This window comes from Hyperolius riggenbachi, chromosome 3 (assembly GCF_040937935.1).
Source record: "Hyperolius riggenbachi isolate aHypRig1 chromosome 3, aHypRig1.pri, whole genome shotgun sequence".
Lineage (NCBI taxonomy): Eukaryota > Metazoa > Chordata > Amphibia > Anura > Hyperoliidae > Hyperolius > Hyperolius riggenbachi.
Window position 1 is genome coordinate 386,894,173 of NC_090648.1, and position 26,087 is coordinate 386,920,259.

At 45.9% G+C, this 26,087-nt stretch overlaps 1 protein-coding gene across 4 annotated transcripts in view; it reads left to right on the forward strand.

The window, feature by feature from the left end:
* Positions 1-26,087, forward strand: part of DOCK2 (dedicator of cytokinesis 2) — a 566,587-nt gene that overhangs the window by 525,911 nt on the left and 14,589 nt on the right. For 3 of the 4 annotated variants that reach the window (XM_068277401.1, XM_068277403.1, XM_068277404.1), the window contains one exon: positions 1,751-1,890. In XM_068277401.1, the coding sequence (XP_068133502.1) occupies positions 1,751-1,890 (140 nt within the window). The remainder of the gene's footprint in view (positions 1-1,750; positions 1,891-26,087) is intronic. The other variant, XM_068277402.1, reaches the window with a different exon arrangement.

Sequence of the window (26,087 nt, forward strand, 5' to 3'; positions counted from 1 at the left end):
TTAAGAATTTTAATAAAACAATGTATGGTGTGAATCATTCTTTAATATACAGTTATTGATTCTTGTGTGCGGAGGGGACTAAGGGGATATCCCCAATCCTAAGAGAACGGCTGCAGGATATAGATTGGTTCAATTGGCAAAAAATAGAAGCAGCGCCCTTCAAAATGTTGATCCAGTGTTTAACCTAATGTGTGTATGAAGTTTAAGTATCATAAGATGTGGAGTTAAAATAATTTAGAAACAGTCCTGCTATCATAGACAAAATACTAGTGCTGAACAGAATCAGAATTAGAGTAATTTATTTTGTCAAGTACAAACAGGGTTGTACCCAGAATTGGTTTTGGATCATACAGGTTCTGGGAGGATGGGGGGAATAATGGCTTCAATTCATCAAGCATTACCGCATTCGGTAATGCTGAAAACAGCTGACTTTACGTAGCACTTAGTAAAATGTTAATTCATCAAAGCAGTTACCGCATGAGAAGCAGACATTCCTGTGCAAAGAGATAAATTACCGACTTGTTAAGTGATTACCATAACACATGTCAGTAAAATGTCAGCAAATGTTAATTCATCAAGCTCACAGCATTCGATAATATGTGCGGTGTTTATCTCCAGCTCTCCCCTGTCGATAAGGAGCTTGGAATGCCTTCTCTGTGTGTGACAGGACCATAGAAACCTCCCCTGTCCCCTGCAAGTGCTGCTGATAGGTTGGCCAGGCTTCTCGGGTGGAACAGACCCCCCCCCCCCCCCAGGCAGCCAGGGGAGAGAAAAGAATTAAAGTTATTTTCCAGGCACCCTTCTTTTCTAGGCACCCTTCGGTAGTGTAACTCCTTGAGTGCCTGTTTAAATATGCAGGGATGCAAGTGGGAGCTCGTGGCAAAATGACCTAAGCAGGGAATGTGTAATGTTTCTCAGCAGTTCATCTAAGCTGTGGCAAGTAAATAGAAACTTAAGACTAATGAGACAGATTCAGCAAGAGCAGAGGCAGCACAACAAATATAAAAGGCACATGTATAGGGATGTCGGTGCTGCCTCTTTCCTATTGTAATGCCCTCACTGCACGGACCTCTTCGGTAACTTACCGAACATCTACCACATGTGTGAAAATATTGATGAATTAGCACAGTGAAGTGTAAAATACCGAATGCGGTATTTTAAGGACTGGGATTTTGTTATCGAACACCCTTTGATGAATTGAAGCCAATGTCCGAAAGGGCCAAGGCTGCCATACTATGGCACCAACAGTCGCACTTGGCAATCATATGTCATCCCTAAGGAGACCTGAGGGAGGCAAAGATTCAGCAGTGATGACCCAGTTCTTCATGGCTGATTCTGCTGAGGATCCCGATTGCTGACATCTGGCAGTGCTGGCCAAGGTTTTCAAGTTCAGAAGGTGCAGTAGTGTTCATTTCTGTGGTGACTCCCGACTCCTGGGCAGCATTCAGCAGGGCTGGTCAAGATAATCTGGCTGTCACAGAAGCACCCAATGTGGCAGCCCTTACTTCCAGTGTAGTGGCTGGCATCATGGAGGGGCTGATCCAAAGGTGTCCCTGCTGCGGTGGAGCAGCAGCAGCTGATGGATGGATGGAGTCGGCATCCAACTAGGCCAAAGGTTTCCCCATCAGCGCAGTGTCTTCCTATAACACTATTATATTGTTATGTTTAGTGTGCGTGTGTGTGTTTCTATAGTGATAATGTATTCTTCCTTTTAGCTCTTTTAATCAGCTTCTTGTCATTTTTTGTTTAGCAGCATCAACATTCTCGATTGCCAATGGATCTATGATTGAAGACCAAAACTTCAGGGTAGGCCAAGGAAATGCTGCTGGACTTGAGACAGAGAAGAGGACAGTTAAAAAAAGCAAGATGAATCAGTTTTTCAATTCTATGGTGAGAGTTAAATGACTGTAGTTTGTATGATAAAAATGCTTTGAAGACATTTTTCAATCAATTAACAGATGTTTTTTCGGTATCCATGTTTCCATTTTGACTGCATGATTTTACACATTAGGTTGATTCAGTAAACTTCTCTGGTGCTGTTCATACCTGTTATTACTCTTATATTAATACATTACTGCCTTCACTTTACCTGCTAATTTATAATATTAATAACGTTAACATTAGAGATGGCTCGAACCTACGATTTTTGGTTCTTGAACCTCGAACGCAAACTTGCGCAAAAGTTCGCGTGAACCATGTGAACCGCAATAGACTTCAATGGGCAGGCGAACTTTTAAATTACAACCTCTGTTTCTGGCCACAAAAGTGATGGAAAAGATGTTTCAAGGGGTCTAACACCTGGAGGGGGGCATGGCGGAGTGGGATACACGCCAAAAGTCCTGGGGAAAATCACAGATTTGACGCAAAGCAGCGTTTTAAGGGCAGAAATCACATTGCATTGCTAAATTGGAGTCATAAAGTGCTTTAAAGGGAACCTAAACTGAGAAGGATATGGATTTTTCCTTTTAAAATAATACCAGTTGCCTGATTCTCCTGCTGATCCTGTGGATCTGATACTTTCAGCCACAGCCCCTCAACAAGCATGCAGATCAGTGCTCTGACTGAAGTCAGACTGGATTAGCTGCATGCTTGTTTCAGGTGTGTGATTGAGCCACTACTACAACCAAAGAGATCAGCAGGACTGCCAAGCAACTGGTATTATTTAACCACTTGCCGACCGCACACTCATAACGTGCGTCGGCAAAGTGGCAGCTGCAGGACCAGCGACGCAGTACTGCGTCGCCAGCTGCAGCCTAATTAATCAGGAAGCAGCCGCTCGTACGAGCTGCTGCTTCCTGTCAAATCACGGCGGGGGGCTCCGTGAATAGCCTGCGGGCCGCCGATGGCGGCTCGCAGGCTAGATGTAAACACAAGCGGAAATAATCCGCTTTGTTTACATTTGTACGGCGCTGCTGCGCAGCAGCGCCGTAAGGCAGATCGGCGATCCCCGGCCAATCAGCGGCCGGGGATCGCCGCCATGTGACAGGAGACAGCCTGTCACTGGCTGCACAGGACGGATAGCGTCCTGTGCAGCCCGGCTTACCAAAGGGGGCCAGGTAGGAGAGGGAGGGGGAGCATTTCGCCGCGGAGGGGGGCTTTGAGGTGCCCCCCCCGCCAGCCACTCGCAGGCAGCAGAGATCAGACCCCCCCAGCACATCATCCCCATAGGGGGGAAAAAAGGGGGGCAATCTGATCTCCCTGCCTGCACCCTGATCTGTGCTGGGGGCTGCAGAGCCCACCCAGCACAGATCAATCAAACTAGCGCTGGTCCTTAAGGGGGGGTAAAGGGTGGGTCCTCAAGTGGTTAAAAGAAAACATCCATATCCCTCTCAGTTAAGATTCCCTTTAAAACATCTTGTATGTGTATACATCAATCAGGTAGTGTAATTAGTGTACTGCTTCACACTGATAGACCAAACTCACTGTGTAACGCACCGCAAACAGCTGTGTAGTGATGGCAGTGCTGGACTGGTGCGCACGATGGCGAGAGCGCAAGCGATGGTGGTTTTCAAGCCCATATGGTTGGACTGAGGTAGCTCAATTACAGAACAACAGTGACTGCCCAGCTGATCGAATTTGGTCTGTCCACAATGAAGCAATGACTATATTATCATGGGTGTGCCCCCCAACACACTCATATAGGTCTGGTCATTGCTTCATTGTGATTTGCAAGCCCCTTCACCGTGGCATAACTATCATGAAGGGGAATTGACACATGTACATGCCTTTTGTTTTGTTGTTGCACCCGCAGTGCAGCTAAAAAATTAGGCATGTACACGCACCATAAAAATTATTCTCTCTGTTAGTGGCCACTGCTAGCAGCGGCCTTAAAAATTCAGGAATCAACCTGGTGTCCTGGACCCTGTTGGTGGTGGCGGAGAAGGCTGTCAAGCGGCCTGCAGGCAGAGATGCTGTGTGGGGACCGACTTAGTTTTGGGGCAGGCAGGTGTTAGAACCTGTTCTATATCACCTTGCTTCGACACCATTAACTTCTTACAGTTGCGTCTCACAGACTGTGAGATCACTTGACTCTCCACACAGCAAGCAGGAGATAGACTTTTCTCAGGCTTCTTCAATGTTTACGTAGTTTATTCAGGAAACAGAAATACATATAGACTTCAGAGACAAAAAACAAAAGACCGAGAGCCCAAATGGTGCGGTATTTCAAAGCAAAAGAGACAAACTTAATCAAAAAAGATTATACTCACAAACATGGGTTGCCCCTAGGCAACCACTGCATATGCTGGTGGGGAGAATTAGGACCTGACCCCACTCAGGTATAAGATGTCGCTCTCTGTAGAAGGAAATTAGGAAGAATCCTTGCCACCACAGGTGGATTGCATTGTGATTAGGATAAAGACCAGAGGCGCCAAAAAGAGTAAAAACAATACTAAGATTAAAAACTTGGGGGGAGACGTACTCACCACCCATCCAACAGACCAAAAACCAATAGAAATCACACTGTTTGGTCAAAAAATCAGCAATTTATTAGTACTCCCGGGTGCTACGCGTTTCACGGGATTATCCCGCTTCCTCAGGCAATCAAACAGGAGCACAAGCAATTGGGGGTCTGGAACGAGCTAAAGCGTCTCAGACGCTTCATTTTGTCCTAGCCGTTCCACGCACTGACCCTCCGCATACAGCATCATCGGGTGTGCGCCGCTCAGTCTATGCGACCGCGAGGTCGCGTAGCGGAGTGACGCATAGGGGGTGTGGCCACGCCTCCTGCAGCGTTCGGCGGCATACAGCGTATATTTAAGACGGACCATTTTTATTCTTTTTATCTCCGAAGAAGCACCGTAGGAGGTGCGATACATGTGAGGTCTCTTGTCTCCGGCGGAGCTGTGAGGGTCAGTGCAACTGAAACGGTGAGGTGATTATCTTTACAATACTGACAGCGATAACATGCATATGTTTAAGATTATTGTATTCAGGAGTAGGTGCTGTTCAGTTCATCATTACAGATACATGTGATCTGTCATATACCTTCTCACCCATCTTTGCCTGGTTATTACATATCTCATTACTTGATTATTCATATACCCCCTCCCAGCAACGCTGGAGATTTGTTGTTGTTTTTATCTTTTGGATACGTCATTGAATAAAATTTATATACCTTTTTCCACATCTAGTCAAATAACTGAGGCCTACTTAAATTATAACAGCAGGCAGAGATGCTGTGTGGGGACTGACTTAGTCTTCTGGCAGGCAGTCACATGGCCTGCAGGAAGAGATGCTGTGTGTGGGGACTGACCTAGTCTTCGGGCAGGCAGTCACATGGCCTGCAGGCAGAGATGCTGTGTGTGGGGACTGACTTAGTCTTCAGGCAGGCAGTAGCCCTCCGGAATCCATGCCTCATTCATTTTGATAAAAATGAGGTACTGAACACTTTTTTTTTACCTAGACGACTTCTCTTCTCACTGACATTGCCTCCAGCTGCGCTGAAGGTCCTTCCTGACAGGACGCTTGAGGCAGGGCAAGCCAGAAGTTGGATGGCAAATTGTGACAGCTCTGGCCACAGGTCAAACCTTTGCACCCAGTAGTCCAGGGGTTCATCGCTGCTCAGAGTGTCTATATACGCACTTAAGGCCAGGTAGTCGGCTACCTGCCAGTCGAGACGGTGGTGGAGGGTGGAATCCGGAAGGGCTAAGGTGAGGCATTAGACTAAAGAATGTCCTCATGTCCGACATCACCATGAGATCGCTAGAGTGTCCTGTCCTTGCCTGCATGAACATGGGAGGAGGAGGAAGATTACTGGCAGTGGCACCTTTATTCCGTTGTGCTGTGACATCACCCTTAAACGCTCTGTAAAGCATACTTGCCAGCTTGTTGTGCAAGTACTGCATCATTTCTGCCTTCTGGTAATTTGGTAACATCTCCGCCACTTTGTGCTTATACCGAGGGTCTAGTAGCGTTGCCACCCAGTACAGGTCATTCCCCTTGAGTTTTTTTATTAGGGGGTCCCTCAACAGGCTGGACAGCATGAAAGACCCCATCTGCACAAAGTCGGATGCCGACCTACCATCCATCTCCTCTTGCTCTTCCTCAGTGATGTCAGGTAAGTTCTCCTCCTCCCCCCAGCCACGAATAATAACACGGGAAAGGTGAGCAGCACAAGCCCCCTGCGAAGCCTACTGTGGTTGTTCTTCCGTAGCCTCCTAAAAAAAACACCTTCCTCATCTGACTCCTCTTCCTCAGACGACTCCTCCTCCTCCTCACCCCTCCTCTGTGCTGCCACAGTTGTTGATGACAAATCTGGTTCTGGTCGTGATGTTTCCAACAACTCTTCCTCTGCTTCCTGTTGAAGCTCCTCTACAGCTTGATCCACCACTCTACGCATGGCACGCTCCAGGAAGAAAGCATATGGGATTAAGTCGCTGATGGCGCCTTCACTGCGACTCACCAGGTTTGTCACCTTCTCAAACAGAGGCATGAACCTGCAGGCATTACGCATGGGTGCCCAGTACTTCGGCCAGAAAATGCCCAGCTCCCCAGAGCTTTGACCTTTGAGCGTAGCTGTACAGATAGTCGTTGATGGCTTTCTCCTGTTGTAGCAGGTGGGCAAACATGAGGAGCATTGAATTCCAGCGAGTCGGGCTATCGTAAATCAAGTGCCACACCGGCAAGTTGGTTCTCTGCTGAATATCGGCCAAGCGTGCCATGGCTGGTAGGAACACCTGAAATGCCCACACACCTTCCTGGACTGCTTCAGGACCTCCTGTAAGCCTGGGTACGTACACACAAATCTTTGGATTATAAGATTCAGCACATGTGCCATGCAGGGTACATGTGCCAACTTTCCCAAACTCAAAGCTGAAATTAGATTGCTGCCATTGTCACACACCACGTTGCTGATCTCCAGTTGGTGCAGGGTCAGGCACTGATCCACCTGTTTGTTCAGAGCATCCAGGAGAGCTGCTTCAGTGTGACTTTCGGCTTTGAGGCAAGACATGTCCAAGATGACATGACTCCGTCATACCTGGCATGCAGCATAGGCCCTGGAGAGCTGGGGGTGTGTAGTTGGAGAGGAAATCGCAGCACCAGTAGAGTAGCATTGCCACTCAGCCGAGGAGGACGATGACAGTGAAGAGGATGTAGCAGGAGAAGGAGAGGAGGTGGCAGCAGGCTTGCCTGCAAGCCATTGAGGTGCAATAAAAATTGTAAAAAAGAAATTAGGCTGGCAAAGATCGAAGCTGAAAATCAAATCGCTAGGGATATCAAATCTAACCCAAAAAAGTTTTACAAGTACATCAACTCTAAAAAAGGAAAGGTTGACTGTATAGGAATCCTAAAGGATGAGGGTGGGAACTCAATGGTGGATGACCAAGGTAAGGCAGAGTTATTAAATGCTTTCTTTGCTTCTGTCTTCACAAAGGAAACAGCACTGTTGCAAATTACAGAGGCAGAAGAGTCTCAATCTTCTAAATGTAATATTAAATACTTAACGCAGGAAGAAGTAAAGGCAAGTCTAAATACATTAAAAATAGACAAGGCACCTGGTCCGGATGGCATGCATCCTCGGGTCCTAAGAGAATTAAGTTCAGTTATAGCTAAGCCCCTTTATCTTATCTTTTGTGACTCTCTTGCAACTAGCAGAGTCCCAGTGGATTGGCGTACAGCCCACGTTTTCCCATTATTTAAGAAGGGCAAAAAATCTGATCCAGGAAATTATAGACCTGTAAGCTTAACATCAGTTGTATGCAAACTATTTGAGGGGTTACTAAGAAATACTATACATGACTTCATAGTAGAAAATAATCTTATTTCTCAGCATCAACATGGGTTTACTAAAGACAGGTCCTGTTTGACTAACATGCTCAGCTTTTATAATGGCAGTATTTGTATAGCGCCTTTCTCCTGTCGGACTCAAAGCGCTTGCGAGGCAGCCACTAGAGCGCACTCAGTAGGCAGTAGCAGTGTTAAGGAGACTTGCCCAAGAAACTCCTTACTGAAATAGGTGCTGGCTTACTGAACAGGCAGAGCCGAGATTTGAACCCAGGTCTCCTGTGTCAGAGGCAGAGCCCTTAACCATTACACTTTCCAGCCACTGCTATGAGGTAGTGAATGCTAATATGGATATTGGGAATGCTGTAGATGTGATATACTTGGACTTTGCAAAGGCCTTCGACACTGTTCCCCACAGAAGTCTGGTGCAAAAGTTGAGGATGCAAGGACTGGGGAAGAGTTTGTGTGCATGGATAGGGAACTGGCTAATGGACAGAAAACAAAGAGTTGTGGTCAATAGATCGTACTCAAAATGGGAGACTGTTAGCAGTGGGGTCCCACAAGGGTCTGTACTGGGTCCAGTGCTCTTCAATTTATTTATTAATGACCTAGTAGATGCAGTAGTGAGCAATGTTGCTATTTTTGCAGATGATACAAAATTGTGCAGAATCATCAACTCTCAGGAAGATAGTGTCATATTGCAACAGGATCTGGATAGGATGGCTATATGGGCACATACATGGCAGATGAAATTCAATGTTGACAAATGTAAAGTCATGCATTTTGGTCGTACCAATGGTCTAGCACCATACAAAATAAATGGGATACAGTTGGGAACATCAAAATTGGAGAAGAACTTAGGAGTACTCATCGACAACAAGTTAAATAATCGTACTCAATGCCAAGCCGCTGCAGCTAAAGCGAACAAAATTTTGGGATGCATTAAAAGGGAAATACAAACTCGAGATGCTAGCATAATATTGCCCCTGTTTAACTCTCTAGTAAGGCCACATCTGGAATATGGAATTCAGTTCTGGGCACCACATTACAAAAAAGATATTGCAGTTTTAGAGCAGGTGCAGAGACGAGCTACAAAATTGATACGTGGGATGGAAGGTCTCGCTTACCAAGAAAGGTTAGATAAACTGGGTTTATTTAGTCTAGAGAAAAGACGCCTTAGAGGAGATCTAATTAACATGTATAAATACATCAGAGGGCAATACAAAAGCTTGGCGGATGAGCTTTTTGTCCCTAGGCCTTCTCAAAGGACTAGAGGACATGATCTGCGCATGGAGGAAAAACGTTTTAGCCATTTATTTAGGAAAGGGTTCTTTACAGTAAGAGTGATTAAGATGTGGAATGCATTGCCACAGGAAGTCGTTATTGCAAACTCTATACCTGCATTTAAAGGGGGCTTAGATGCTTTCCTTGCGTTGAAAGACACCCATGGCTACAATTACTAGGTTATGCCTAATGATGTTGATCCAGGGATTTTATCTGATTGCCATCTGGAGTCAGGAAGGAATTTTTCCATTTTGGGCTAATTGGGACCATGCCTTGTGGGGGGTTTTTCGCCTTCCTCTGGATCAACAGGGGTATGTGGGGGACGGGCTGGAGTTGTACTTTGTACTGGTTGAACTCGATGGACGTATGTCTTTTTTCAACCAAAATAACTATGTAACTATGTAACAACTAGGTCCGCTGCACAGCCACGTACTCCCTGCTTGCCAGCGGTCACCAGGTTGACCCAATGTGCTGTATAAGTAATGTACCTGCCCTGGACCGTGCTTTGCAGACCAGGCATCCGTAGTCAGATGGACCCTTGACCCAATGCTGTGTGCCAGAGATGACACCACTTGCCATTCAACATCACGGTACAGGTTGAGTATCGCCTTTTTTGAAAAATAATTGCGGCCTGGTATCTTCCACTGCGGTGTCCCAAATCTCCTCCTACTCCTCTCTGACTCCCCCTCTGAACTGTCTCCCTGTTCATGTTGTCTATTGGGAACCCATGAAATCACGTCAGCAGGACCTCGAACAGACCTGCCGAGTGGCCTGCCTCTGGCTCTGCGTCTGCCTGTTGTTTTGTCTATATTGGGGGGGATGAAGTGAAAGGTATGCACTGGCTTGACTAATACAATGTGCAGTTACACAGATGCAGGGAAAGGTATACACTGACTGCTGGTATAATACAATGTGCAGTCACACAGATGCAGTGAAAGGTACTGACTGCTGATATAATACAATGTGCAATCACACGGATACAGTGAAAGGTATGCACTGACTGCTGTATGATGAGACAAATACACTTGAAATCCTATAACGAGAATCTGTTATGGAGGGCAAGTCTACTATCCATTCAAGTGAAAGGTATGCACTGACTGGTATAATACAATGTGCAGTCACAGATATGCAGTTAAAGGTACTGACTGCTGATATAATACAATGTGCAGTCATAATGATGCAGTGAAAGGTATGCAGTGACTGTTGGGGGGGGGGGGTGGTGATCAGGTCTGATCTGCCATCCTGTCCCACCTAACTTTAGGGCGAAGGCTCATAAAATGGCACAATGGAAAAGTATAGGGTCTGCATTGTTCATGCTACTCTCAAGCATGTAGTCTGGCAGTAGTGCATGTTTGCCTGTGAATGTGTTCTGCCATCTCTAGAAAACCACACAGCTGGTGTTCAAGTTCAACCAGTATTAAAATCACAGTAGTCTCTTTGTCAATCCCTGTTTTAGACTGGGACTTATTGCAGTTTTAGTAATAAGACTAAATGGGCTCAATTCTGGTAGCGTTTAGTAGATAATTACCTCATGGAATTGGATTTACCTCATGAGGAAAATATACTTTTGAATTCTGGTAGTTTAAGTAAAGTTTTACCTCATGTAATTTCATGAGGTAATTCATGTGGTAATTTTCGACTAAATTGTGTGGTATTTAGTAGTGAAATACCTCACACTTGAATTCTGAAGAGAAATAAGGGGCGTGTTTGCATGTCTTTTACCTCACATAATTAGACCTACCTCCACCACATGATAAATGTAGTGCTGTAACAGAATTGTGATATCTGTCACATAACATGGAGCCTTTTCAGCTTGTTTTGTGTTCAGGGCCCCCATATTTTGCTGAAATAAGTAAAAGTGATCTGACCAACGAATCCCCAACGCCCCCCCCCCCCCCCCCAGTTCCATTTTGTTTTAAAAAAAGAAAAAGTGCTCCAAACCCTGTACAATTGTTCATCTGCCGTGCCCCCCCTCAACATTGCCATTCCCCATCCTCTGGTTGGAAAAAAAGTAAAATTGCTCCAACCCACAGACTCTATTTTTTTTTTAAATTAAGTAAAACTGCGGCAAACACAGATTCCCCCCCCCCTCCTCCTCTGGTTAAAAGTGCTCCGAGGCCCCCCCAGCAGCCTCTAAAATTAAAAGTGCTGTAACACCCCCTCCAGATCCCCAGCCCCTAAAAGTACTCACACCCCAGCCTCTAAAAGTGCTTCCCCCCCCCATCCCCCACAGACTCTAATTTTTTTTTAAATTAAGTAAAACTGCGGCAAACACAGACCCCCCCCCCCCCCCCCTCCTCTGGTTAAAAGTGCTTCGAGGCCCCCCCAGCAGCCTCTAAAATTAAAAGTGCTGTAACACCCCCTCCACATCCCCAGCCTCTAAAAGTACTCACACCCCAGCCTCTAAAAGTGCTCCCCCCCCATCCCCCCAGACTCTAAAAGTGCTCCTACCCCCCCCCCAGCCTCTAAAGGTAAATGAGCTGGATTTTATTTATTTTTTTACAATGGATGCCTATAGATGTACTTTTCATAGGTTGCTGCATAATCAAATACACCTTCTCTCCTCAAAAAAAAATAAAAAATAAAACATCTTCCAAAGACTGTCCTAACTTATGGAAGACAATTAAAGACTATTACTTATTTGCTGCAGGCTTACCATTGAAATACCTCATGTTTTACCTCACTATGCATTTACCTCATGTTTTACCTCATGTTTGGAAATGGAGAAAAATCTTTCAGAATTGATAAAAGAAGAGGAAAATACCTCATGAGGTATTTTACCTACAAAAAAATATTTACCTCACATAGCTACCAGAATTGAGCCCAATGTCTTTAAATGTGGAAAGAGTCTTTACTCAAATATAATGTACATGAACAAGTGCAGTGCAGTGCATTTCTGCTGTGGCAGGGAACGCAATGCAATGGCTGCTGTGAACCTAGTCGTAAGAAGTCTTTGTGATGCTAAAACTAGGATAGAATGTATTCCATTCTTCTATATATTATTATGGCTCCTCTTTAATTGTAATTTATCCTACAAAAAAAAGGCAGTATGTTTTTATTGAACCAATTTCTCAGAAAATAATTTGCTGCTGCCCTTCAGACAAGGCAAGTTTACCTGTAGTTCCAATTAAGCTCCTTCTCTGTAAAAAGAATGCCTATAAGGCCTTAAAACAGGAGGTGACCGAGGCTTCATTTTTTGTTTTATTCATAACCCTGCAGCGTTCACCTACTCACTGCTACCCTCTAACTACCAACTCCTCCCCCCCCCCACCTAATAGCCATGGCCAAACCCTACATCCAACAACCTTACTCAAAACTACATAAACGACGCTACAACTTTTTGTTGGAATGATACAATACTTTATTGTAACGGCCACAGCTTTTTTCCCCCAAGAAAAAATAATTAATTAACATCAACTTTAATTAACATCAACTCTCATAACAAAAATTACACACAGTGAATAATCAGATAAACAATTTAACATCTTCATAAATCTTCATCCTCTTGCTAGCAACCGGAAGAGGGGTCCTCAACCCAATCTCCCAGCATGAAACCAATGACCCCCCAGCCGCGTCAGTGGCTCGGGGGTCCTCCGGGCTAACATGCCTTACCTTTTGCCAAAGACATCCACCAGCCTATGGCCTTACCAGATCCTCCAGGTTACCCCTCAGTCCTTCTTTAACTTCCTCCGCTAACAAGGGGACCACCTCCAAGCTGTGAAATTGATGCTTACAAGGAAAGACAAGCATTAACCATAACACCAGATGCCAACCTTACAACTTTAACTCCCAATCACTGAAAAACCCGAACCCGGTATATTATTTACCCTAAACCGAGAACGCGTGTACCCACCTGCCGCAAAAAGCGCCATGGAAAGCGGCAACTATCTGAAAACAACAAACCCCCTCCCCCAACTAAACTCCTACAGGGTGGGCGGGTGGGCTGTTCACTCTCGCTGCCTAATGGAGGATAACGTCCGTTATCCTCGTTCCCTCCTACCTACTTCCTGGCGCCCGCCTCCCCGCCGGCCAATCAAATTAAACCTCCCCCTAGCACTATACCTCAACCCTGTGTGGGTTTGTGGAACCCGCAGGGGTCATGGTGCTGCTGCGATGATCGCAGCGCACCTCTTTCTTGTTTTATTGATTTTTATTATTTTCAATGAGAGTGAAAAATTAATGGCATGTAAATGTCTTCTGATAAGCAAATATAAGTTGCAGTATAAGATACATATTATGACAGTTGTTTACATAGTATACATGTATCATGCAGAAGTGCTTATACAATGAGTAATGAAACAGAGGCGCCAAAATAATAAAATGTAAATTTTTAAAATTGATAAGTAGAGGAGGTAGCGGTGGACTCACCTCCTACAAGCAGACACAAGGGGCAGTCAATAAAATGTATTTTACACACTCCATAAATTGTGCAACTGGAGTGTGTAAGATAAATTTTGTCGACTGTCAAAATCAACAGTCCCTTGTGTCTGCTTGGAGGAGGTGAGTCCACTGCTACCTCCTCTACTTATCACTTTTAAAACTTTCATAACATTTTATTCTTTTGGCGCCTGTTTGCTTTTACACTATAGTTGAGTCCACCCTTGGTGGAGGGGTGTCACCCCCCATTCTACACTCCGGAGAGTGACTTCTTAATTCTGAGTTTGGACAGGTCTAATCTCCTCACCTGAATTTACAATGGTTGCCTTTGTGGTGACCCTGTCTTGTGAGTATAAAATTGTTACTCTACAATATTTCCATATGTATAGTACCTACTACACTATATTGGGCTCTTGGTGGCCCATGTTTTATAATGAAACAGAGTTTAACAGCTTAAAATTATTTACTTAGTAGTTCTATCGACAGTTGAAGGACCTTATAACCAGTTAAAGAGAAAATGTAACCAAGAATTTAACTTCATCCCAATCAGTAGCTGATACCCCCCTTTCTCATGAGAAATCTGTTCCTTTTCACAAACAGATAATCAAGGGGTCTGTGTGGCTGATTTTGTGGGGAAACCCCTCCCACACTGCGATGTCAGGGTCATGGTTCTGACATTACACTGTGGGAGCCTTGTTGCATTGTGGGAAATAACAGCTGTTTACAGCTGCTTCCAACTGCCAAATAAGCAAGCAGCATCTCTTGCCTCTGACATCACCTGCCAGCAGTAAAACTATCACCATGTGATAAATGTCAGAATGTAAATCAGGGAGAGAAAATACTTTACAATGGGCAAACACTGACTAAATCATCTATAAATAATTGTATACATATTGTAAAAATGAAGCACTTTTTATTACTGTATACAGGGCCAGACTTGTACAGTTCCAGTGACCTGGCCTACTGTCATCAACCCCCTCCCCCCCACCATTCTCTCCAACACTCTGACTAGCGATCACTGGTTTGAATGGGCTCATTTCACTTGTGCTGCTCTGCCCCCCCCCCCACAACAAAGAATCTGTGGATGCTTTGTCCTCTCACAATTCCTGTATTTTGCCCTCCTGCCCGAATGTGCACAACAGCTGATAGTGTTCTGGGCATGCATACTTGAGAAATGATGCTGATGTATGACCGGTACCTCAAGAATACATAACACTATACTGTCCTTGGTTGCTGTGCACATCTGGGCAGGAGCGGAAAATTACAGGGAGTGCAAGTGGCCAGAGCATGCGCTGCTTCTTTGACCTCTGTGTGACTGGCTGCAGTTGCAGCCACAAACAGAGGACAAGGCAGTGCAATGGAGAGAAGTCCATTCAAAACAGAGAACAGGTAAGTAGCATGTTTAAAACAAGAGAAAAAGGCAAGCATGCATAATTACGCAATTAATATTTCTTATCGCAAATATTATTGGGGGGGGGGGGGAAGGTCACAGACCCAACATAAGACATATGAACAACAAAAAGAAAAGCAACCCCTCTATATATAAGATAATAATGAGCACTAGTTGGACCAGGAAATCACAGAAGTATAGTATATCTTTATTTGAGCCGAACATTTAAAAATTAAAACATCTAAAACAAAGCAAGCCGTGTCCAAGCCTATATAAGGCCCCCAATAGTAACAATTATTCTGGTTGCCTCCCGCGCGCGTACACATAGAGTTCGGCGTGCACACGCATGCGCAATCGTTTGCTCGTGCCCTGCGCAATGGCGGTGCGCTAATTTCAGCGCCAAAATCTCAGTATATAAGCAGCACCGACTGTAACCACAGTGCTGCTCGTTCTGACAGCTTGGCTGACCATTCCCGGTGAACCATTGTTTCTGCGCTCTATTTCCTGATCTGATTTCCGTTGTGACCCTTGGCTAGTGACCCCGACCTCCGCTGATTGCCGCCCGCCTCGACCCTTGGCTCTGTTCCTGGACTACTGAAGATTGCCGCCTGCCCCAACCTCTGGCTTGTGACCCCGACCTCTGCTGACTGCCGCCTGCCCCGACCTCTGGCTTGTAACCCCGACCTCCGTAGATCGCCGCCAGCCCTGGATCTTTGGACACCGTCTGACCAAGTCTTCTCCACAATTAGCGTCACTTCACAGTTCTCCTGAACACTTGCTGAGGTAATCCCAGTAGCGACCTGGTGGGCACTAGGCAGTGAAGTCCCACATCCCCCTTAAGGGGGTGTGATCCTGCACTCACCTCAAGGGAGTGTGGGCGAAGACCCGTGGTCACCTAGACCTACTGGGCAACACCTCTTCCATCGTGGGAAGGTCAACAGAGACTGAAGATCTATCCAAAGTCTTAACAGTAACGAGCAGCCATTATGGACGCTAGTGGAGCTCGTACGCCGGTGGAAATCCTCTATGAGCTAGTGACTCAGTTGTGGGTTTCAGTGCTTGAAGTCCAGAGGGGCTATCAAGAAATTTGTGATCAACTTCGTGGTTCAATTACAACTCCGGCTGGAGATCCTGCTTCTGTCCAGGCCCCTGCTCCTGCTTTTGCTCCTCCGAATAGTGGTGAACCAGTTCCAGTTGAGGGAGCTACCTCCCTGATACCTGAACCCAGATTGCCCGAGCGGTTTTCAGGGGATCGCTCTAAGTTTAGATGGTTACAGAGTGCTTACTGTCTCCACTTTTCGCTGTTACCTCGTACTTATGCTAATGAAGAGATTAAAGTAGGAGCAGTCATCTCCCTTCACCAAGGAGAACCGCAGGCCTGGGTTCTTCGCTTGGTCGAACAACGTCATCCGTCACCACAGAATCTGGATTCCTTTTTTGAGGCTATTGCAGAAATCTTTGATGACCCTAGGCAGCCCTCTGCTGAGAATGCTTTTCAGTCTCTCCATCAGGGGAGAAGACCTGTTGAGGATTATGTAATGGAGTTCCACCGCTGGGAGGCAGACGTTTCCTGGAATGACTCAGCTCTCAGCTTCCAGTTTCGTCAGGGGCTTTCAGACAATCTTAAGGACAGGGGCGTAGCAATAGGGGGTGCAGCGGTAGCGACCGCATCGGGGCCCTTGGGCCAGAGGGGCCCCGAAGGGCCCTCCCTCAACTACAGTATAAGCTCTCTATTGGTCCTGTGCTCAAAATAATCACTTCTATACATACTTTGAATAGTGGTAATCATTAACAAACTGTTTCTCATCCCCTTCTTGCACCTCTGACACTGTAGTTGCCATTGGCAGGTTTTGGTGCACCGTATCAATTGCTATGTATAGAGTGTTTGGGGGGCCCCATTGTAAAATTTGCATCGGGGCCCACAGCTCCTTAGCTACGCCACTGCTTAAGGATGTACTAGCCAGGGTCGGAGTTCCAGAAACATTGAAAGATCTTATTCGCCTCTCCATACAAATTGATAGGCGTCTGAGGGAGAGACGTTCCGAGAGATCTTCTTCTTTCAGACCAGCTTGGAATCTGCCCAATCCAAGGTCTCTTCCTGCTCCAGCGGTCCCTGTTTCTGCCACTCAGGATGAGCCCGAACCTATGCAAATAGGGCGTGCCCGTCCCTCTATCTCACAAGGGGAGAGACAGCGCCGGAGATCATCTAACCTTTGCTTGTATTGTGGAAGCCCGGGTCATTTCCGTATCAACTGCCCCGTCAGAGCCTCTGGTGAGCCTGAATTTTCAGTGTGTGCCAGTGGTACCCTGCCACCTCCGCTCGCCTCTTCTCATGTCCCGCTTACCCTCTCGTTGCAGGAATCACCAGGAAGGAGCGTCACGATTGAGGCCATCGTAGATTCAGGAGCCTGCTCGTGTTTTCTTGATATACAACTTGCTCAATGACTTGGATTACCTACTTGCTGTAAACGCCATCCGCTAATCATCCAGCTGGCTGATGGTTCTGCTACTTGCTCTGGTCCAGTCACTCTAGAGACTCTTCCGCTCATTGTCACCATCCAAGGGGAGCCCCAAGAATATTTAAGTTTTGATTTACTGCCATCCCCACTGTTCCCTGTCATCTTGGGAATGCCTTGGTTGAGGACTCATAATTCTGCTATAAACTGGATCTCACGGGAAGTATCCTTCCACTCTGATTACTGTTTACGTTCATGTTTTCCCCATGCTGGAGTCCTGTTCTGTTTGAATTTGCCCAAGAAGGACATTATTCCTGAGATGTATCCCGGTTTCTTGGACGTTTTTGATAAGGCAAAAGCGGACACTCTTCCTCCTCATCGTCCTTACGACTGTCCTGTCTACCTTCAACCAGGAGCTCCCATACCTTTTGGAAGAACCTATCCCCTTTCCGAGCCAGAGATTTTGGTTCTTAAAGAATACATAGAGGGGAACCTTAAGAAAGGTTTCATCCGGCCTTCAACCTCTCCTGCTGGAGCTGGAATTTTCTTCGTTGAGAAGAAAGACGGTTCTCTACGCCCCTGCATTGATTACCGGGAACTTAATAAGATCACTGTCGAAAACCGTTACCCTCTTCCTCTCATGCCTGATTTAATACAGAGACTACGTTCTGCCCGCATCTTCTCCAAACTTGACTTACGGGGAGCTTATAACCTTATCAGAATTCGTGAAGGAGAGGAATGGAAGACGGCTTTTCGTTCTCGGTTCGGGCACTTTGAATATTTAGTAATGCCTTTCGGTCTCTGCAATACCCCAGCCACTTTTCAACATTTCGTGAATGACATCTTCAGAGACTTTATTGATAACTTCATGGTGGTCTATCTCGATGATATTCTTATTTTTTCCTCTTCTCAAGAAGAACACTGGGGTCATGTGAGAAAGGTTCTGGCCCGTCTTCGCACACATGGACTATATGCCAAGCCCGAGAAGTGCGAATTTCACAAGGGGAATATCCAGTTTTTGGGGTTAAAGATTTCTCCCGGAGGGGTGGAGATGGACCCACAGAAAGTCTCAGCCATTCTGGATTGGCCGACCCGTGTTGATCGTAAATCAGTGCAGCGCCTTATTGGCTTCACCAACTTTTATAGGAAAGTTATCAAGAATTTCTCACAGATTGTGGCTCCAATCACGCAGTTAGCCAGCACTTGTCAAGCATTTCATTGGACTGCTGAAGCCCAGGAGGCTTTTGAGAAGCTCAAAGTCTGTTTCACTTCTGCTCCTATCCTGAAGCATACTGACCCCTCCAAGGCCTTCGTTCTTGAGGTAGATGCTTCGGAAGTCGCTTTAGGAGCTATCCTCTCCCAACGTTTTGGTCCAAAGGCTATTCTGCACCCAGTTGCCTTCTTCTCAAGGAAGCTGAATACCGCAGAGAAAAATTATGACGTAGCTGATCGAGAACTTCTGGCTATCAAGGCGGCTCTGGAAGAATGGCGGGTACCTCCTAGAAGAAGCAGAACAACCTATCCTTATCCTCACCGATCATAAAAACCTGGAGTATCTCCGGACTGCAAAGAGATTGAGACCACGCCAGGCTCGGTGGTCACTCTTTTACTCCCGGTTCAACTTCCACCTTACCTATCGCCCCTGGTTCAAAAAATACCAAACCGGACGCCCTGTCCCGCATGTTCCAGTCAGAGTCCATTCCTGATCCAGCACCAGAGAACGTTCTATCTTCCCAACATTTTCTACTTCTTCAATCCAGCCTTCTTGATTTAGTCCAACAAGCCTCATCCCGTTTGAGTGAGCCTCCTGACCTCCCTGTTAAAGAGGGGCTCTACCGTTTTCAGGAAAAGATTTTTGCTCCTGAAAAAACCTGTCTATCAATACTGCAAGCTTGTCATGACAGTAAGTTGGCAGGACATTTTGGGGTTACCAAGACTATGGAACTAGTTCATCGAAGTTTTTGGTGGCCTGTATTAGTCCAAGACTGACGGTCTTACATGACTTCATGTGTGACCTGTGCCCGTTCCAAGAATGTTCGTGCCCGTCCTTGAGGTCTTTTAAATCCACTTCCTGTCCCGGCTCAATTATGGAAAGAGATTGCTATGGACTTTGTGGTGGACTTACCTCCTTCTGAAGGTTTCACTACCATCCTAGTGGTGGTGGACCGATTTTCTAAGATGGCCCATTTCCTACCTTTCAAGTCTGTGCCTTCTGCTGCTGAAACTGCCCAAGTCTTCTTACGGGAGATCGTGAGACTCCACGGACTACCCTCTGATGTGTCCGACCGAGGAACCCAATTTACCTCCAGATTTTGGCTGGAGCTTTGCAAAGATCTTGGGATCAAACTGTCACTTTCTTCTGGATATCATCTCCAATCCAACGGCCAGACAGAAAGAACAAACCAAACGATGGAACAATATATCAGGTGTTTTACATCCACTTCACAAGATGACTGGTACTCCCTGTTAGCTACTGCAGAGTTTGCATTTAACAATTCCACTCATTCTTCCACTCGTCAGTCTCCGTTCTTCATCAATTATGGACATCATCCGTCATTTCTGCCTGGTCTGGACTCGTCCTCAGTTTGTCCTGGTGTACAGGAAAGCTGACCAAAGGAGGTGGGCCCTTGATGAAAAGGGTGGTGCATTACAGCTTATAAGTGTGTTGTGTTTCACGTGGTTGCATGTACACTTGAAAAAGGGGTTCGCCCCGAAACATGTTGTGTTTTGCTACTCTGATATAAACGCAAGTTTATTCGCCAATTGAGTGTCTCCTTCATTTCTACTATACAGTATTTGATTGTGGATTGGTGACCCACAGAGGGATTGTGCACCGGCGGACCAGGTGTGTGCACCTGGTAGTGAGCCCTATCAGCTTCTTTCGGCAGTTGTACAGGAAATAATTTCTGCCATTCAAGACAACTTTAACACTGTTCATAATGCCTTGCAGAAGGCTCAGGAAAGGGGAAAGAGATCCGCCGACAGAGTTAGGAAGGAGGGTCCAGTTCTAACTCCTGGAGATCTCGTTTGGGTTTCCACAGCAAATTTCAAACTCCATTGTCCCTCCAAGAAGCTTGCTCCCCGGTTCATTAGACCTTTTCCAGTAGTAAAACAAATTAATCCAGTGGCTTTTAAGTTATCCCTCCCACCCTCCCTACGCATCCACCCTGTCTTTCATATCTCCTGCCTGAAGAAGGTGATTCCTAGCAATTTTCCTGGACGTTCTTCTGATCCTCCTCAACCAGTGTTAGTGGACGGTTTGGAAGAGTTTGAGGTAGAAAAAGTCCTGGATAGCAGAAAAATTAGGAATTCTCTCCAGTATCTACTTAAATGGAAGTGGGTTCGGAGTGGAGGAGAATTCGTGGGAAGCGGCCTGCAATATTCATGCTCCTAGACTGGTCAGACAGTTCCACCAAAGATTCCCTGAAAAGCCAGGTCCTAGGGACACCCAGAGGTTGCCCCTGAGGGGGGGGGGGAATGTCACACTCACCATACTGTGGTCCGGCGTGGTCTCTGTGCGCGGTCCTCTGTGCGCACGCTTGAGGGCTCGCTGTTTTTACTAGGTCCTTTTCCGGCTCGGCGCACGGCGTTGCGCATTGACGTTGCGCATTGACGTCATTTTACCTTTCACACCCGACGCTGCGTTTCGGTACATTGCGGTTCCGATGCACCCGGGAGCGTCGATCCGCCAGGAGCCAGCGTTTTCCATTGGTTTCAATTAATAGCTACTGCCGCTGATTGCGTCACACTGCAGATACCCGAAGACACGCTGCAGGCTATCAACACATGCAGGAGAACGGCTCCTGCACACGTTGTCTGGTGTGAAAGGAGCCTGAGCAACATTTTCACTCGAAACAACAAGCTGAAGTTGACTGATTCTTTCTGCTTTTAAGCTGTTTGCTGCTGCACTTGTTTAGTTCACTTACCTGTGAGCATATGTTTTCTCTGGCTGTCTTTCTGAGAAATAATTCTTTATTAAGAACTGTCCTATTACTAAACGCAGTCCACAATGGAAAAGGACAAAATGCTAAGAAAGATTTGGCAATGCGACCACTCTTTCGCGTTAGCTCCCTCAGCTTCCTGACTATGGAGGGGTTCTGCCACCCACACGGGATCACCATTTTTGTTCTATAGTAGTTATCCGCATCAAAATGAGATTGGGAGCAGGAGTTGAACATTGAAAAGTTTTTTCTTTTTTCTTCCTTACCTGCTCCTGGTTTGGGGGAAAGACTTTTTTGAGTTTTTTCTTATCTGTCTGAAGGCTATAATTCTGGTTTCTGAACTCAGAGACACAAAGGCTTTGGCACTATATTGGTATATTGTTGAATCATAATAATTATCGTTATATGCTAAGATGACTGTTAAGGTTTACTGGGGTAAAGGGGGATGTCCATGTTTTGTTTATTTACTTAATGTTAATTGCAGCAGCACCAATCTAAGTATGAAGCATTATGATTATCGACTGTTTTCTTTTCAGGTACACTAGATCCGGACTATGGAGGACTTTACAGTAGTAAGCTGGAATGTGAGAGGGCTGTCAGACCATTCTAAACGTCAATCAGTAGTCTCTTTAATGCAGAAACGAGGTCCTGCCATTTTCTGTTTACAAGAAACTCATTTAACTACTCAAACTGTGAAATGCCTCTCTAAAAAGTGGGCCCCGACAACTTTTCATTCTACCCATACATCTTATTCTAGGGGTGTGTAGATTTTCATTCATGCTAAAATTCAATTCAAATTGGTAGCATCACATCTTGACCTTGATGGTCGATATATTATAATTTATGGATATTTTAATCAGATAGAGTGTATTGTCATTGCCCTTTATATACCTCCTCCCTTCTCACCTTCCAGCTTACAGCCAATCGATGAGCTAGTACAGGACATTCCAATGTTATGGATTGGAGACTACAATATGTATTTAGATCAGTACTTAGACATAGACCAAAGTTGCAGGTGAGTCAGCCGACCTCATTAGCTAGATTATTAGGTGAATTGGGGTTAACAGATCTATGGCACTATATTCACCAAAAGGAATTAACTTTTCATGCTTCAGCAGGACGTACATGTCGCTCTCCAGGATTGACCTTGCGATTGGAAATCGAACTTTGTTGCCTCTTGTGAGCAAAGTTGAATATTTGGCAAGATCTTTATCAGATCATTCTCCTCTTAAAGTATACTTTCACAATCCATTTAGGATATACAAATCAAGGCTACCCTGGAAATTGAACCCTTTTTGGCTCACCTTAATTAAGTCGCATCTGAATATTGTACAAGAACTTAATACGTTTTATACATATAATAATGATCCAACAAAACGCAAGTGGTCATTTGAGAGATGCCCGAACGGTTCCCCCAGCGAACGGTTCCAGGCGACCTTTGGGTAGTTCGCGTTTGCATGCAATCGTGAACTTTCCCGAAAGTTCGGTTCGCTCCCATAGTTCTCCATTAGGGTCAACTTTGACCCTCTACATCCAGGTCAGCAGGCACATTGTAGCCAATCAGGCTACACGCAATCCTGGAGCCACTCCCCCCCCCCCTTATATAAGGCAGGGAGCCCCGGCCATTACACTCACTTGTGTGCCTGCTATAGTGAGAGAAGGGCAAGCTGCTGCAGACTGTTTCTCCTAGGGAAGGATTAGTTAGGCTCTTGGCTTGTTAGCTTGCTGCTAGCTGATTCTTAGTGCTATAATAGCACCCCCACAACAGCTCTTTTGAGAGCTAATCTTGTTCTTGTGATCTATTATTTTTTCTGTGTGTCCCACTGACACTTGTGTTGCATAGTCAGCTTTTGTAATTCATACTGTGCCACTGCCCGGCCCAGCACATTCAGTGACTGCCTGTGTGTGTGATAGGCAGCTGCACATTGTAATACCCATTACTGCACTTGTGTTGCATAGACAGCTTTTGTAATTCATACTGTGTGTGTGCCACTGCCAGGCCCAGCACATTCAGTGACTACCTGTGTGTGTGATAGGCAGCTGCACATTGTAATACCCATTATTGCATATACCAAGCTGTTCTGTTGAGTGAACCCACCTCATCACTGCATATACCTAGCTGTTTTGTTGAGTGAACCCACCTCAGCACTGCATATACTTACCTAGCTGTTGTGTTCAGTGAACCCACCTCATCACTGCATATACCTAGCTGTTGTGCTAAGTGAACCCACCTCATCACTGCATATACCTACCTTTTGTGTTGAGTGAACCTACCTCATCACTGCATATACTTACCTAGCTGTTGTGCTCAGTGAACCCAACTCATCACTGCATATACGTAGCTGTTGTGTTCAGTGAACCCACCTCATCACTGCATATACCTAGCTGTGGTGCTGAGTGAACCCACCTCATCACTGCATATACCTAGCTGTTTTGTTCAGTGAACCCACCTCTTCACTGCATATACCTAGCTGTTGTGGCAAGTGGTGTCATCAATGTCCGCCATAACAGATTCTTGTTAAAGGATTTAAAGTTAATTCATTTCAAATACAGGAGGACTTTCGAGGGCTTGCTGTATTTGAAATGTTAATTCATTTCAAATACAGCAAGCCCTCGAAAGTCCTCCTGTATTGTTATTTTTAGTCACTACCTCGGAACGTGCATGCCATGCCTGCTGCCTTCCTTGGATGTGTGGTGGTAGCCGTTCCTGCTCCTTTGCCCACAGCATGCATGCTGCCTTCCTTGGATGTGTGGTGGTGGTAGCCGTTTCTTAGGCTCCCACTCCAGACCGGAATCGAACCAGGATTCCCCGGCCATTACCCCTGGTCAGTCACCATGGTACTGAGAAAGTACCATTAAAAGTTTCACACAGTTGAATGAATGGCAGACTTGCCCTCTATAACACATTCTTGGCAAATGCGTTCAAATTGGTTTGTCATCCGCTGGGTCAAGGGTCCATCTGACCACAGATGCCTGGTCTGCAAAGCACAGTCAGGGCAGGTACATTACTTATACAGCATGGGTCTCAGGCTCCCACTTTGGACCGGAATTGAACCCTGATTCCCCGGCCATTACCCACTAGTCATAATGGCAGACTTGCCCTCCAGAACAGATTCTCGTGAAAGGCAAGTGGTGTCATCATTGTCCGCCATAACAGATGCTCGTTAAAGGATTTAAAGTTAATTCATTTCAAATACAGCAGGGCCTCGAAAGTACTCCTCCGAGTTCTGTATTGTTATTTTTGGTCACTACCTCGGGACGTGCATGCCATGCCTGCTGCCTTCCTTGAATGTGTGTGGTGGTAGCGGTTTCTTAGGCTCCAACTCCAGACTGGAATAGAACCAGGATTCCCCGGCCATTACCTGTGGTCACTCACAATGGCAGACTTGCCCTCCATAAAAGATTCTCGCCTCCTTGAGGAGGAGACCAGCCTGGTGAATCGCAGTGAAGGCACCATCAGACTTGCCCTCCATATCAGATTCTCGTGTAAGGATTTAAAGTTGATTCATTTCACATACACAGCAGGGCCTCGAAAGTCCTCCTCCTGTATTGTTATTTTTGGTCACTACCTCGGGACGTGCATGCCTGCCTGCTGCCTTCCTTGGATGTGTGGTGGTAGCCGTTTCTTAGGCTCCAACTCCGGACCGGAATAGAACCAGGATTCCCCGGCCATTGCCCGTGGTCACAATGGCAGACTTGCCCTCCATAATAGATTCTCGTTGCAGGGACTGAACCGCAAGCAGAAAATGTAATGTAAAAAAATATAGATGTAAGCTTTAACAATGGCAGAGAAAGAACCATGGAAAGTTGATAAGGCAGTCAGACATTACCTAACCTGACATCACTGAGTGAGGAAGAGAAATCTCGCCATGGTGCGCAGTAGTCCAGCACGGCCGTCACTACACAAGCAGCTGTTTGCGGTGCGTTACACAGTGAGTTTGGTGTGTCAGTGTGAAGCAGTACACTAATTACACTACCTGATTGATGTATACACATGCAAGATGTTTTAAAGCACTTTAGGCCTGCTATTTAGCATTCAATGTGATTTCTGCCCATAAAACGCTGCTTTGCATCAAATCCAGATTTTTCCCCGGGACTTTTGGCATGTATCCCACTTCGCCATGCCCCCCTCCCGGTTTTAGACCCCTTGAAACATCTTTTCCATCACTTTTGTGGCCAGCATAATTTTTTCTAGTTTTCCAAGCTCGCCTCTCCATTGAAGTCTATTACGGTTCACGAAAGTTCGCGCGAACCAAACTTTTGCGGAAGTTCGCGAACCCGGTTTGCGAACCGAAAATCGGAGGTTCGGGCCATCTCTTGTGGTCATGGGAGGCCTTAAAGGAGATATCAGGCAAATTAATGCCCCTTGCAGCCAACTGTCCAACGCCGACCGGTCCACTCCCCGCCGTTCCCCCGGTCTCTGGGCTCAGTATTCAGGCCGACCGCGGGGTAGGCGCGAAGCGCCGCTGTCAATCATGGCCATGTGGGCCACAGCAAACTGCTCCTTTAAAGGCTTTTCTAAGGGCAATCTTCATTCGTGAGATAAACATGAATAGGTCAAAAACTAGAGAGCAAGGTGAATTCTTAACTACTAAAGTGAGGGAAACAGAAGTAGCATATATTGCAGACCCTACAGATATAAATAGATCTACATGGATTCAAGCTCAAGATATGCTTAATGATTACTTAATAGCTAAGGCTAATCATAAACAATTCTTCCTTAAACAGGCCTGTTTTGAGCAAGGAGATCAAACCGGACATCAACTTTCAGTTATTACTAGGGTGCAGGAACCGCCTTAGTAATAAAAGCCAGGAACGGCCTAATATAAGCCATATTACAGCTTTGAGTACTCCAGCAGGTGGTGTAGTTACTAGTCCTACAGATATTGTTGTGGAGCTTCAAAGATTCTATAC